Below are 13,253 nucleotides of genomic sequence, written 5' to 3' on the forward strand. Positions count from 1 at the left end.
GTCAAGCCACTCACGTCCTGACGTCAGAATTCTCTCCGCGACGCCGCAGACAGTGGACGCGTTCTGTTTTCGTCGCGTCGCGTTCGCGGCGTAGATGGGTGTTGTTGTGATTGTGAAAGCAAGGGCTGCGCTGTATTTCTGTAGCACATGCTCTGAATCATAGCGCAGACTGAGCTCTTGACGTCAGTCGTGCGAGTCATCTCAACGACCAATTAGAAGCTAACAAGCAGGCGCCGCTGTCTGTGAACTGCCAACGCGTTATGAGCGGAATGACAAGCCAAGGCTGAACGTTGCCCAGGTAAGAAACCTTGATACCAATAAACGAAGAAAAAAAGCATTGAAAAGACAAAAATAAAAACAACAACAGACGCAAGCCGATCTATTCTTTTTCATCCACGTCTTCATTTTCATCCCAAAAAAGATGCGCTCGGCATGGGATGCTTTCCTCAGCCTCATCTATTCTTCATCTTCACTTGATGGGAGAGGGATGGAGAAACAAGCTCGTTCTGTGGTTGGTACCAGTCTTTCTATGTGACAGATTTCACAATGATTTCCAGCAAATTTCTGCATGAGATTTCTACTTTAGTTAAAAGGCTTGATTATCACCTCAGAAGTGGTAAAAATGTCTGAATGAAGCATAGCCCCTTTTTTTTCCATGCAGCAGATGGCTAAAAATGGAATTAGTCTAAAAATAGCTCACTCCTCTTTGGAATATGCTATGAAATATGTTAACAGATCTGTGACAGATGTTAAAATCTGGTTTGCTTTTGTTGGGTAGCCTGGTATATATTTGGTGATTTTTAAGTCACTTTATACAAATGTGACCCTGGACCACAAAACCAGTCTTAAGTAGCATGGGTATATTTGTAGCAATAACAGAAAATACACTGTATGGGTTAAAATGATCAATTTTTCTTTTATGCCAAAAGTCATTAGGATATTAAGTAAGGTATTTTGTAAATTTTCTTCCGTAAAATTTATAAAAACTTACATTTTGATTAATAATATGCATTGCTAAGAACTTCATTTGGACAATTTTAAAGGCGATTTTCTCAATGTTTTGATTTTTTTTTGCACCCTCAGATTCTAGATTTTCAAACAGTATTATCTATATAGTATAGATATTATCCTAAGCATACATCAATGGAAAGCTTATTTATTCACCTTTCAGATCATGTATAAATCTCAGTTTCAAAAAGCTGACTGGTTTTGTGGGCCAGGTTCACAAATATAGATTTCACATTAATAAACAGGTAAATAACAGTGTTATTTCTAATTCGATTTCAGCTATAACAGCTCTACATTGGACAATAGTGTCATTATTCAAGGCGGTTCAATGTTGATTTGATTCAGTGCCATTATTAAGTTCAATTCAGCTCAGATCTATCTATTGCATGCACTCTTGTCTCTCTGAATCTCCTGTTTGTCTAATTTCCAGTGATTCACCCTCCTGCTGTAGCGATGAGTAACCTGCTCCAAAACACTTCTTCTCTTTTGAATTGGGATGTGCTAGAGGGAAGAAACACGTCGGCTGCCCCGTCCTGGGAGCTGGAGCCGTTGCCGGTAATCGTCAACCCGTGGGACGTGCTGTTGTGCGTGACGGGCACACTCATGTCCTGCGAGAACGCAGTGGTGATCGCTCTGATCGCGTACACGCCCACTTTGAGAGCGCCTATGTTCGTCCTCATTGGGAGTCTAGCGTTTGCTGACCTTTTGGCCGGCCTAGGCCTGATCCTCAATTTCATCGTAACTTACATAATCGATTCGGGATTTGTCACGCTGCTGTCGGCGGGGCTCCTCATTACAGCCTTCTCGGCATCTGTGCTCAACATCCTGGCGATCACCGTGGACCGTTACCTGTCGCTGTACAACGCGTTGACGTACCACACAGAGCGCACGGTGACGTTCACCTACGTCACACTCGTGTTCATGTGGATCATCAGCATGGCGCTCGGTTTGCTTCCCGTCCTGGGCTGGAACTGCTTGGAGGACGAGAGCACCTGTAGCATCTGTCGACCGGTGAACAAAAACAACGCGGCGGCGCTCGCCGTGTCCTTCCTCCTGATCTTCGCTCTCATCCTGCAGCTGTACCTTCAGATCTGCAAGATCGCCTTCCGGCACGCTCAGCAGATCGCCGTTCAGCGTCAGTTTATGACTACCTCGCACTCGTCTTCCACCACGAAAGGGGTCTCCACCCTCACCACCATCCTGGGCACGTTCGCGTTCTGTTGGATCCCCCTGGCCATGTACTCGCTGGTGGCAGACACCCGATCCCCTGTGATCTACACCTACGCTACGGCTCTTCCGGCCATCTGCCACTCCATCATTAACCCCATGATATATGCGTTCAGGAACCCTGAAATTCTCCGATCTTTGAAGATTGCTTGTTGCGGGTGCATGCCTTACAGTTTATCCATGCGACCCAGGACACCCAGCGATGTGTAGCGTCTTCAGATTAAAGCACAATGTTGGCGGTGGCCTGTCTGTAAAGCACATGGCGCATTTAATCCACATATTGTAATCCAGTGGAGTGAGGGAATATTTTTATTTGGCCGATTTGGTAGCACTTCATATCATTGTGTCTATGTTACATGTACAGTATGACATGTTACTATAATTAATTGCTAATTAGAATAATTTTATATATCATCAACTTTGACTTCCTTACAGTAACGGAGATGGTGATGGTAAAAAATCAGATGGGAGGGAAAATTTAGGTGCTTTTGGTTTCGAAAACTCTCGTATCGGAAATAATGTGAGGTGGGAGTAAAAATCATATATTTTAATGTTTCTGCATTCTCTCACAAAACTTTCACGATCCCCTGAGAATTTTTGCATTCGCTCGCACAACTTTTGCATTTCCCCAAAAAACTTTGCATTTGTGTGCAAACTTGTATCTGCAATAATTCAAGGTGGGAGGAAAAACTATATTTCAATGATTTGCGTTCTTTTGCAAGACGTTTGCATTCCCCCGAGAAAATTTGTACGCTCATAATAATCTGAGGTGGAAGGCTATATTATTTTTTTCATTCCTCCAAGGAACTTTGCATTCGTACGCAGAGCTTTTGTACGCAGAGCAATATGAGGTTGGAGGAAAAACTGTTCCCCCAGAAAAATTTTGCATTTGCGCAAAAATTTTTGCATTCACTCTCAAGACTTTATGTGTTCCTCCGATAAACTTTTTTGCACTTGCAAAACTTTTGTGACAGAAATATGAGGTCGGACAAAAAACTGTATTTTAATGTTTCTGCATTCTCTCGCAAAACTTTCGAGATCCCATGAGAAATTTTGCATTCGCAAAAAACGTTGTAAAATTACAAAAAGTACACTCAATAATATGAGGTAGAAAGAAAGACTAGATTTCATAGCTACTAGATATGTTTTCGCGTTCATTGCAAGACTATCGCATTGCCCCAAGAAAATTTGCATGCACTCATAAAACTTTTGTGCTCCCCCAAGAAACTTGCGTTATATGAGGTTGGAGGAAAAACTATATTTAAATGTTTTTGCATTTTGTCGCAAAACTTTCACATTCCCCCGAGAATCGTTGCATTATATGAGGTTGGTGAAAAAACTATATTTCAGTGTTTTTGCGTTCTGATGCAAAGCTGTCGTGTTAACCCGAGAAATTTTGCATTTGCGTGCAAAAGTTTTGCATATCCCATTCACCTGCAAAAATTTTGTGTTCACTATCAAGACTTTTGCGTTCCCCAAAAAACGTTGTTTGCTTGCAAAGCTTGTGTGACAGAAATAATGAGGTGGGAAGAAAGACTATATTTCAATGTTTTTGCGTTATCTTGCAAGACTTTAACATTTTCTCAAGAAACTCTGCATTCACTCGCAAAAATTTTGTGTCTTCAATAATATGAGGTTGAAGGAAAACCTATATCTTTTAATGTTTTTTTCATTCTCTCGCAAAACTTTTGCAATCTTCTGAGAAATTTTGCATTCGCTCACACAACTTTTGTGTTCCCCCGTGAAAATTTGAACACTCACAATAACATGAGGTGGAAAGAGAGACTAGATTTCAGTGTTTTTGCATTCTCTCGCAAGACTTTAACATTGCCCCAAGAAACTTTGCATGTACTCGCAAAACTTTTGCACTCCCTCAAGAAACTTTGCGTTACATGGGGTTGGAGGAAAAACTGTATTTCAGTGTTTTGCATTCTGACGCAAAGCTGTCACGTTCCCCTAAGAAATTTAGCATTCACTCGCATAAAAAAAATTGTGTTTGCTTTCAGGACTTTTGTGCTCCTTGAGAAACTTTGCGCTCGCTCATAAAACGTGTTTTATAGGAATGATGATTTGGGAGGAAAAATTGCATTTCAGTGCTCTTGTGAGTGAATGGACAGTTTTTCATGTAAATGCAATAGTTTAGCAAGAGAACGCAAAGTTTTTTGGGGAAACGCAATGGTTTTGTGAAAGATATATTTTTTCCATCACCATCATACCACAGTACAATTGTACTATAAAAAACTATATCTATAATGGTTAAAGATGTAATGTATAATGATGACTTACTGTACTTGGCAACAATTCATTGCTGTTCAGGGTGTTTCCCTGCCATTGAGTCGAGACACACTGACATATGTTTCAGCACTCACCTGTGACTCTACATAAAGCAAATACAGAAAATGAAAGGATGAATGTACAATTAATTATGATTGTTGTTTGTATGGCAGATATACAGGATGCCTACAGTACTGTACAATGAACCACAGTAAGCACAGGTACAGTATAACTACAATCTGCTGCTGGTTAATAATAATAATAATGAAATCCTGAGGCTAAATAATATTATATTTTCAGCAAAATAATAGCATTCATTAGCAAAATCCAGCCAGTCTACAAAAATACCTCTTTAATTCACAGAAGAGCCACACAATTTCACAACGAAATACTACAAACCATTTCCACAGAAAACACCATTGCACTTCAGTTCAGTACTAACAAAAAAGACAGTGTAATTACTGTACAATTACTGTTCAGCTCCAGCAAATAATTACACATTTAGTACATGAAGTGAGCACACAGTAACACGAACACTGTAATGTAAAGATTGACCTGCAATTTCTGTAGTGATGTTTGGTGGCATTGATATAAATGGATGTTTCTGTATGCATTTAGACAGTATTCAGTATTGCATTTCAACACAGATAATCAAATAGTAACGTGGTGTCCAAATACAAATAACATCATCCTCATCAAAAGGGCATATATATCCCTATTATTATCCAAATGTAGCATACACATGGCATTGTTGTCTGTAAGCACTGTGGTATGCTTGCATTCTTTATTTTTTTCCTTAAAATTGACTGGTTTCTCAGTTATTCAAAAAATTTTATTTCCACAGTCTGACAATACTGTTTTCGCCATCAAACTAACCACTGTACAAATATTCCATTAGTGTGCCATTCTGTTTCTGGTTCTTCATGTTCAGGAACCTTAACAGTGATTCGTTTAGAATAGCAGAACATGTGTTAAACTAGACAATTATTAAATTGTTAATAATGCATCATGTTTCGGTTTAACTTCTTGATATTATTTCTGATATGCTGATATATATCGACGTGATCTTCCAGGTGTAATATCATGACACTACTCACTTACTGTACGAACAGACTAATCATTTTCTCTAGTACACTATTGATCGCTTTCGCATTTCATTGATGCCGACATCAATCGAATGACCTAAACGGTGTTGTGTGAATGTGCGGTTCAGTATGCCTTATCTGCACTCGCTTTGATGTGTTCGCAATCATTTTATATTTGTAAATGCAACAGATAATAGAGAAGAGTTGTGTTTGTCTTCACAGTGGTTTTCAGCAGGTTGTGGGGCCTGCTATGAAAACATCAATATCTGCTAAAAGGGTGTCATACCGTGTAGTTCTGGGCTTAATGAGATGTCTGTTCAATGTCATCAGTTTACCCGAGACAAAATCTGCTAGTACAGGCAACCAAAGAGCCAAATTTGACATGTTGGATTGACTGAACTTGAATGAAACTACTGTTTTATTTTAAATTTTAATGGCGGAATAAAATGTCTACATGTTTGAATGTAATGTGCGTTGACAAGTTTCATTTGAGCAGCTGTGATTGTCTCAGTAAGACAAATGTTGGTCTTTATACACAAAACTGTGTCACATTAGTTATTTTCTGTGTAACGTTTATATAGAAGTATATTTTTGTACTTGCTTAGAAAGTTGCACTCCTTGTGTGTTGAGCAATGTATGGGTCCCATAAATAGCATGTCATTGATCTCTGTTCACTCCAGAAACATGGCTGTTTCTTCATGTTTGGAATTTAATACTAGCCTACTGCTTACTGCACAATGTTCTAACTTAGTGGTTCTCAACTTTTTTGACTTCACGGCCCCCCTTTGTCCAAGACAATATTTGAAGGCCCTTTTAGCTAAGCTGGTGTGTATCTCTGATACTTCAGTTGTAATGACAATAAACGCATTTAAAAAGTGTAATGTTGTACGTGTTTCTTTTGTAACATGTTAATTAACATAACAGTATGTAATTACCTTTAATGGGGTCATCGGATGCCCATTTTCCACAAGTTGATATGATTCTTTAGGGTCTTAATGAAAAGTCTCTAATATACTTTAATTAAAAATTCTCAATGGTTTTGTAAAGCAACACCCTTTTTACCTTGCCAAAATCAGCTCTGAAAAAATCATCTCATTCTAAGGGGTTGTTCCTTTAAATGCAAATGAGTTCTGCTCACCCCCGCCCCTCTCTTCTCTCTGTGGAAAGACGATCTCGTTTACTTCAGCCGCATTTAGCCGTGTTTCCTAACTACTACGTTATAAGGAAAGGTGATCGCAAAGATTCATAAAAAACACTTACACACACTTCTGCTGTAAGTGAAGCTGGATCATGAATGATTTGCGCGAACATAGACGGATATATGTAGATCGGGAGGCGCATTCCCTTCACAAACAAACGTAATCTACTGCATCTTCAGCGGCTCAGATGTCGGGAGTAAATGACGCCCACTATGTTCATTATTACATCCAGCAACACAACACCTCAATCGCTCAATCAGAGATATTCTTGTCTAATTTACATCCCTGCTCTGGCATCAAAAAAAGGAAAGTTACTGGACTGTGACAGCTGATCTGAGGTAAGAGCACATGTCAATCAACTATTGTGGGAGCGGCCTCTGTGGGTGTGACGGCACACCGACAGGAATCTGAGAACAGCTCGATTTGAAAAAGGGGATATTATTTTTACAGATTATTTAAAAACGACTGCATGGATTTTTACCATTACAGGGTAGATTTGTATATACACTGACAACACACATTAATGTTCAAACAACATGAAAAGGTGAACTTAGCATCCGATGACCCCTTTAAATATCAGTTTCAAAATTATCCTGATGATGGTACACTGACCTCTAATAAGGTGAATGGCTTCTGTTTCTTTCCCATGCCCCTCTTTCTATATGGGGGTTCTGAATGTGTTTCATGGTCTTATTTCAGTGACTTAAAGATTTTAGTTTTTCACTAACCACACATAAACGTTGTTTTCTCAAAAACACAAAAACACAAAAATGCACATTCATGTTGCTTTCATATTATTGTAGCCCAGTTTGTGCTGATTACAATGTAATCAGACTTTAGCCATTAATATGTTTATAATATACTGAAAAAAGCACAAATGTCAGGGCATGTCAAAACTTCTCCAGGGCCCCAAAACACCCTCAGACCCCAGAGGGTTAAGGCATTTTAGCATATAAGGAAACAGTCATTACATATTATTTAGCAAGGCTGTACCAACCTAAATCAATTTAGGCCCTACCAACCTAATTAAATTAAGCTTTTTTTGGCAAATCCAGGTAATTTACGTTAGAAATATGATTTTAAAAAATGTTTATGACTGTTAAAGCGCCAGCTGTGGTCCGATCCCCTTAAAACTTTGCATGCTTGTTTAGAATCACCTGTCGCATGTGCTCAGCAGGTTTCGTAAAGTTTTGAGTTTTTGGGCAGGCCCCTTTTCTAAACGACTCCATTACAGCCTCGCAAATGATAACTTTCAATCTCTTTTTGATAATTATTGTACTGAAGTGGTTTTTCCAGACTGAGCAAAAAACCTAGGACTAGTTCACAAAAGTAGGTTTTCAAGGATTGACAGCAGTGGTTCCAGAGGCAAAGTTGTCCAGAATGTCCTCATATCATGCGTATGTATGAAAAGCTACAATGACATCCCCGCCCTTAGTGGCCGATTTCTTTAAAATTTCTCCCAGACCTTTGGGGCTGTAAGTCGAACAGGCCCATCGAGTTTCATTCCAATTGGCCTCCGTTAACCTTGTCTAGCAGGTGCTCAAATGATGGCCACGTTTTTTGAGATACACAGATGTCCTTGTTGACACTTGTGGCACTTTTGACCAAGGCTGTGCACACCGATTGTTATGTTGATAGGACAAATAGTTGCACCATTATAGCCATTTTTAATAGTGCCACCATATTTTTTATAGCGATTTTTCCTGTGACCTCAGATTAAGCTCTTATATATAATGTTAATGAGTTTGACAGATACCTCATTCCGTTTAGGAGTTAGGCATTTTACTAAAAGTGGCCCTGCCCCTTTCTAATGTTTTGGCATCCCTTTGCGATGGTCGAAAGTTAAACTTTTTTTATTGATATTCACTGGTTTGGTTCCAATCGGGTGAAAAACCTAGGACTAGCTCACAAAAATAGTTTTTTCAAAAAAAATGCAAAATACCAAGGATGCAAGGATCCAACAACATAAGACACTTGAGCCTGTGACTAACGGTTTAGAAGTTATGAGCGATTTCATACTTTTGATTGCTGTAGCGCCACCGTCAGGCCGATTGGGACGAGATGTTGTAGGCCAGGGGTGCTCAACCCTGGTCCTGGAGATCGACATTCCTACAGGGTTCAGCTCCAACCCTGACCAAACCCACCTGAACCAGCTAATTAGGATCTGAAGGAGCACTTGATAATTACAGACAGGTGTGTTTGATTAGGGTTGGAACTAAACTCTGCAGGAAGGTTGATCTCCAGGAACAGGGTTGGGCACCCCTGTTGTAGGCGGTGTGAGTACTAACATCCCTCCAAGATTCAAGTCTCTACGACTTGCGGTTTGGTCTGTCCGATCAGTTTTATTTGGAGATCGCTGATCTGTGACCATTCTAACAATTACAATAGGGTTACAGAGCTACGCGCTCAAACCCCTACATACAAACCATCAACTATTGACCATTAAACCATTAAAAAGGTTTCCTGTAGTGTGTTTTGGGACATGTTCCATTGGGATTTATTGGTTTTAAAAAGTAACCAATAAGGCTACAAATTACCAGTAGACACCAATGGACCATTACAGTTTCCATTAAATCTAGTACAATAACCTTTACAACCAGTAAAACCATTACAAATTCTGTTATGGTTTCTATTGTTTTTTTTTTTTTGTTTTGTTTTTTTCCTCAACTGACATCCATTATAAAAAGGCCTCTGGTGTGCTTACTTCCGTACTGCAGCGTTGCGGTTTCTTTTGCTAACCTTGGAGGCTTACCTTTAAGCGGCCTGGCTTAGCGATCCACATCAAAGTTCCTTTAAGGCAAGTCATTTCACTCGGCAGCCATCTTTGAAACGCCTCTTGGGCAGGCAAGTGCAGCTCCTATATCTTTGAATGGGAAAACATCAAATTCTCTAAAACTGTTTACCAAGCTTACGATTAAATTTCATATATGAAATCACCAATGAAATCTGACAAGAACTGCCTGATAAATATTGCTCCTTATGCTCCAGTAGCATTAAAAAAACTTATTTTTCAGGCGAGATCAGCCAGTGTGCATGCGCAGTACTAAGTCTCAGAACGCTGACAGTTGCAACCGGGACTTGAATCCCACCTGTCGCGAAAAAGTCAGTGACTTCTTTTATAAAATGGCTGTTTTTGTATAAACTCTAAAAATAGTTTAATCCAAAAGTATTGTTTAGTGTAAAACATGTTAAAAATTAGCTGATAGGCGGTTGATTCATTAAATGATAAGCTGTTTCCTCTAAAAAACTGTTTCAAAAGAAAGGAAAAAAAGCTGTGAAACAGGAACAGTACACATTACACAAATATATGACACTCTTATGTTATCTTATTACACTGCATGTTTGTCCAATCACACAGTGAGTCAAATATGGATATTGCTTCCAGTTCATTAGTCACGCTGAAAATTCTGGAGAAAGTAATTATTTTCCTAGCTTCAGCAACACAGATTTACAGGGAAACATCAGTGCTCTGAAAAAGGTACATATAAATGCACTAGAGAGTGAATGGCCTATGTGACTCATTGACGTCGGGTAAACAGGTAGTGTGCATCTGTTGTTTGTCAGGGGTCTCCTCTCAGCATCCACTCTGCTCCGCAATGAGTCATTGGAGAGCTGGCGGAGATATAAGGGACAGATGGAGCATCGCTGATGGAGAGGGACAGTGACGTCATAGCCTAGGAGGGAAGCTGGAGATATAAACAAGATCCTGCCTGTCCCACCCTCTCTCTCATCTGACTGCTAATTTAGCATGCCGCCGATAAAAATACATAGGGTCACTTCAAAGACAATGCATTCGACACGGTCTTCCCAGCCTTACTGAAAGTAAAGTTACGTTCTGTGGCATGAGATTTCATGTTAAGCGCTGTCAGACCAAACACTAGTTGTTTTACAATCTACAAATGTGCCTAAGCATGTGTTTTAGGAGCGGCCTGTCATGTGCAGGTTAACTAGGTTAAGATGGAATGATTTGTTACATGAAAATTTGCTTTGTTAAAGCACAGCTGATATCATGCTGTGAAGCACCAGATGGCCGCATAGCCGTGGTGTCTTGGCTACCATGGGAGCAAAATATTATTTTAGAAAAATAGAATTCAGAATTCTGCCTACCTTGTTCGAAGAAGCATGCATTTTGCTTTTGTGTTCTCATGGCTTAAATGCAGTGTAAAACAGATTGCCATAGGCATATATAACCATCAGATATAGATCAAAGTCTAAAACTATTGATTAAGTGTTTATATGGTCCATACACATGCTAAGGTACATGTAGATCAGCAGCAGGAAACTCTGGTACTCAAAGTCCTCCATATTTTAATTCAAAATCTTTAGGATTAAGAAAATCACTTGAAAAATGACTGACAAATACAGGTTCGGTCAGTGTTGCCAAGTTGGGTTACTTTAACACTGTTGCTGCGGGTTGTTTTTCATGTCCACGGGTAGAAGCGGCCCCAATAATGTTATATTTAGCTCCTGGAATGCGAACTGTACCAGTGGAACCCTACCAAACAACGTGCATTTTACCCCTCCGGAACACAGTTTTTACTGGGGAAGCCCCCTGGAAATGCGATTGGGCTAATTTTGGGCTAATATTGAGTAGCAATTGGTTTTGTTGTGAAATCCTTTAGTCTTTAGCATCTTCGTTAGTGTGCCTGCCCCCTGTGCCAGTTCACACTGGTTTAAATACCACTTGGAACAGTACGAGTAGGACCAGAAAAAAATGGTGCCATGACCCGGATGGGAGTAAATGTAACGGGGATAGCTAGTAAGAGCTAAACCTTACTTCGCTGGCTTCAAAAAGTGCACTAATGACTAACTAGCGATCTTTAGCACCCTTGTTAATGCACCTATTTTGAATGCCAGTTGACACAGGTTCGAATCCTGCGAGTAGAACCACTTACATGCACACCACATTGTTTGGCATTTGTATGTTTTCTTAAATAAGATAAATAATATATACATATATATATATATATATATATATAGTAGAGCTTGATGCAAATATTCAAAAGAATCAAGCAATCTGATGCGAGCATGCATGGAAACTTGCTTATTATAGTGCCACTATGTGGTCAGTTGTCACAAGATACACAGCCTCATTTTGACAGTATATACAACTTTTTGTAATGTCGGTCATTCTGATTCCACATAGAAGTGGAATTGAAAGAAAATGTTAGCATTTGACACAAAGAAGACAACTATATGTGACCCTGGACCACAAAACCAGTCATAAGTAGCGCAGGTATATTTGTAGCAATAGCCAACAATACATTGTGTGGGTCAAAATGATCGATTTTTATTTTACGCCAAAAATCATTAATAAAAGTAAAGATTGTGTTCCATAAAGATATTTTGTAAATTTCCTACTGTACATATATCAAAACTTAATTTTTGATGAGTAATATGCATTGCTAAGAACTTCATTTGAACAACTTTAAAGGCAATTTTCTCAGTAGGTTTTTGTACCCTCAGATTCTACATTTTTATTATTTCGATGATTAGCCCTGATGCCTTTGAGGCTTTTAGTAGACCACAGCTGCCGAATGAGCTTACAAATGGCAGAGACAAGAAACGCTAGATGCCATTCTAGGCAGGATGTAAAAGTTTCCCAGCGTGGAATTCACTCGATATCCAGGGATGTTTAGACTCCTTGTGGGAAAAAACTATGGTATGGACTTTGGTTTAAGCCTTTTGGTTTAATGCTTATACCCATCACCACCAGTAAGCTCTTTCAGTAGCTGTGGTCATTGTATCATTATTTTATTTTTTGAGATGTGTTGAGGTAAAAATATCAACAGATAGCGGCAGTAGCTCACCAAGTGCAACCATTTTACTTCATTGAAATAATGGCGCCCCCCATAGTCCAAAATATGTATAAAACGATGTGGATTTTATAAATAATGTAACTCTTTCATGGGTTTTCTACTACCTATTTCAGTAAAAGACATAATTTATGTTGTATTAAGCCATACAAGTCATAATACATCGGGGTTCCCTTTAAATGATGATACAGTCCAAAGTTACAAACATTTTTCAATTGTAGCAGCCCCTGTGGCTGGAATTTGACATAACTTGGTGTGTGTTCTTAGAATGTCCTGTCCATTATATGCATCAAGTTTTGTTAAGTTTAAATATTGTGTTTGGCAGAAAGTTAATTCATAAAAAAAGTTCATTTGTTTCTATCTTTGCAACATTTTGATGTATCACAATTCTTTTGCTAACATTTTGTCATGAGAGTCTCCAGATTATACCTACCAAGTTTTGGATGAATTAGACTAAACTGAATCTATTATGAACAGGTAGTTTTTTTTCCGAAAATTCAAAATGGTGGACAATTTATATAGATAAGAATTTTTTTTACAAGGCTTAAGGATTCAGTGGAACAATATAATTTTGCCTCTGAACTAAAAATACTAATTTACTAATTACAGCACCACCTGTATCCTGTGTCCAACAAGAGTAAAGA

General features: G+C 39.0%; 1 protein-coding gene across 1 annotated transcript; it reads left to right on the forward strand.

Moving 5' to 3' along the window:
- Positions 1-243: 243 nt before the first annotated feature.
- On the forward strand, positions 244-4,636 carry gpr185a (G protein-coupled receptor 185 a). Its single transcript, XM_051094052.1, has 3 exons — positions 244-298; positions 422-511; positions 1,439-4,636. Exon 3 carries the CDS (start codon positions 1,462-1,464, stop codon positions 2,443-2,445), a length of 984 nt encoding a protein of 327 aa, XP_050950009.1. The 5' UTR covers positions 244-298; positions 422-511; positions 1,439-1,461; the 3' UTR covers positions 2,446-4,636.
- Positions 4,637-13,253: the final 8,617 nt, after the last annotated feature.

The sequence above is a fragment of the Labeo rohita genome, chromosome 21 (assembly GCF_022985175.1).
Source record: "Labeo rohita strain BAU-BD-2019 chromosome 21, IGBB_LRoh.1.0, whole genome shotgun sequence".
Lineage (NCBI taxonomy): Eukaryota > Metazoa > Chordata > Actinopteri > Cypriniformes > Cyprinidae > Labeo > Labeo rohita.

Bases quoted from the DNA above. Each gene is read 5' to 3' on its own strand.
- gpr185a (XM_051094052.1), top strand. From the start codon at position 1,462: ATGAGTAACCTGCTCCAAAACACTTCTTCTCTTTTGAATTGGGATGTG.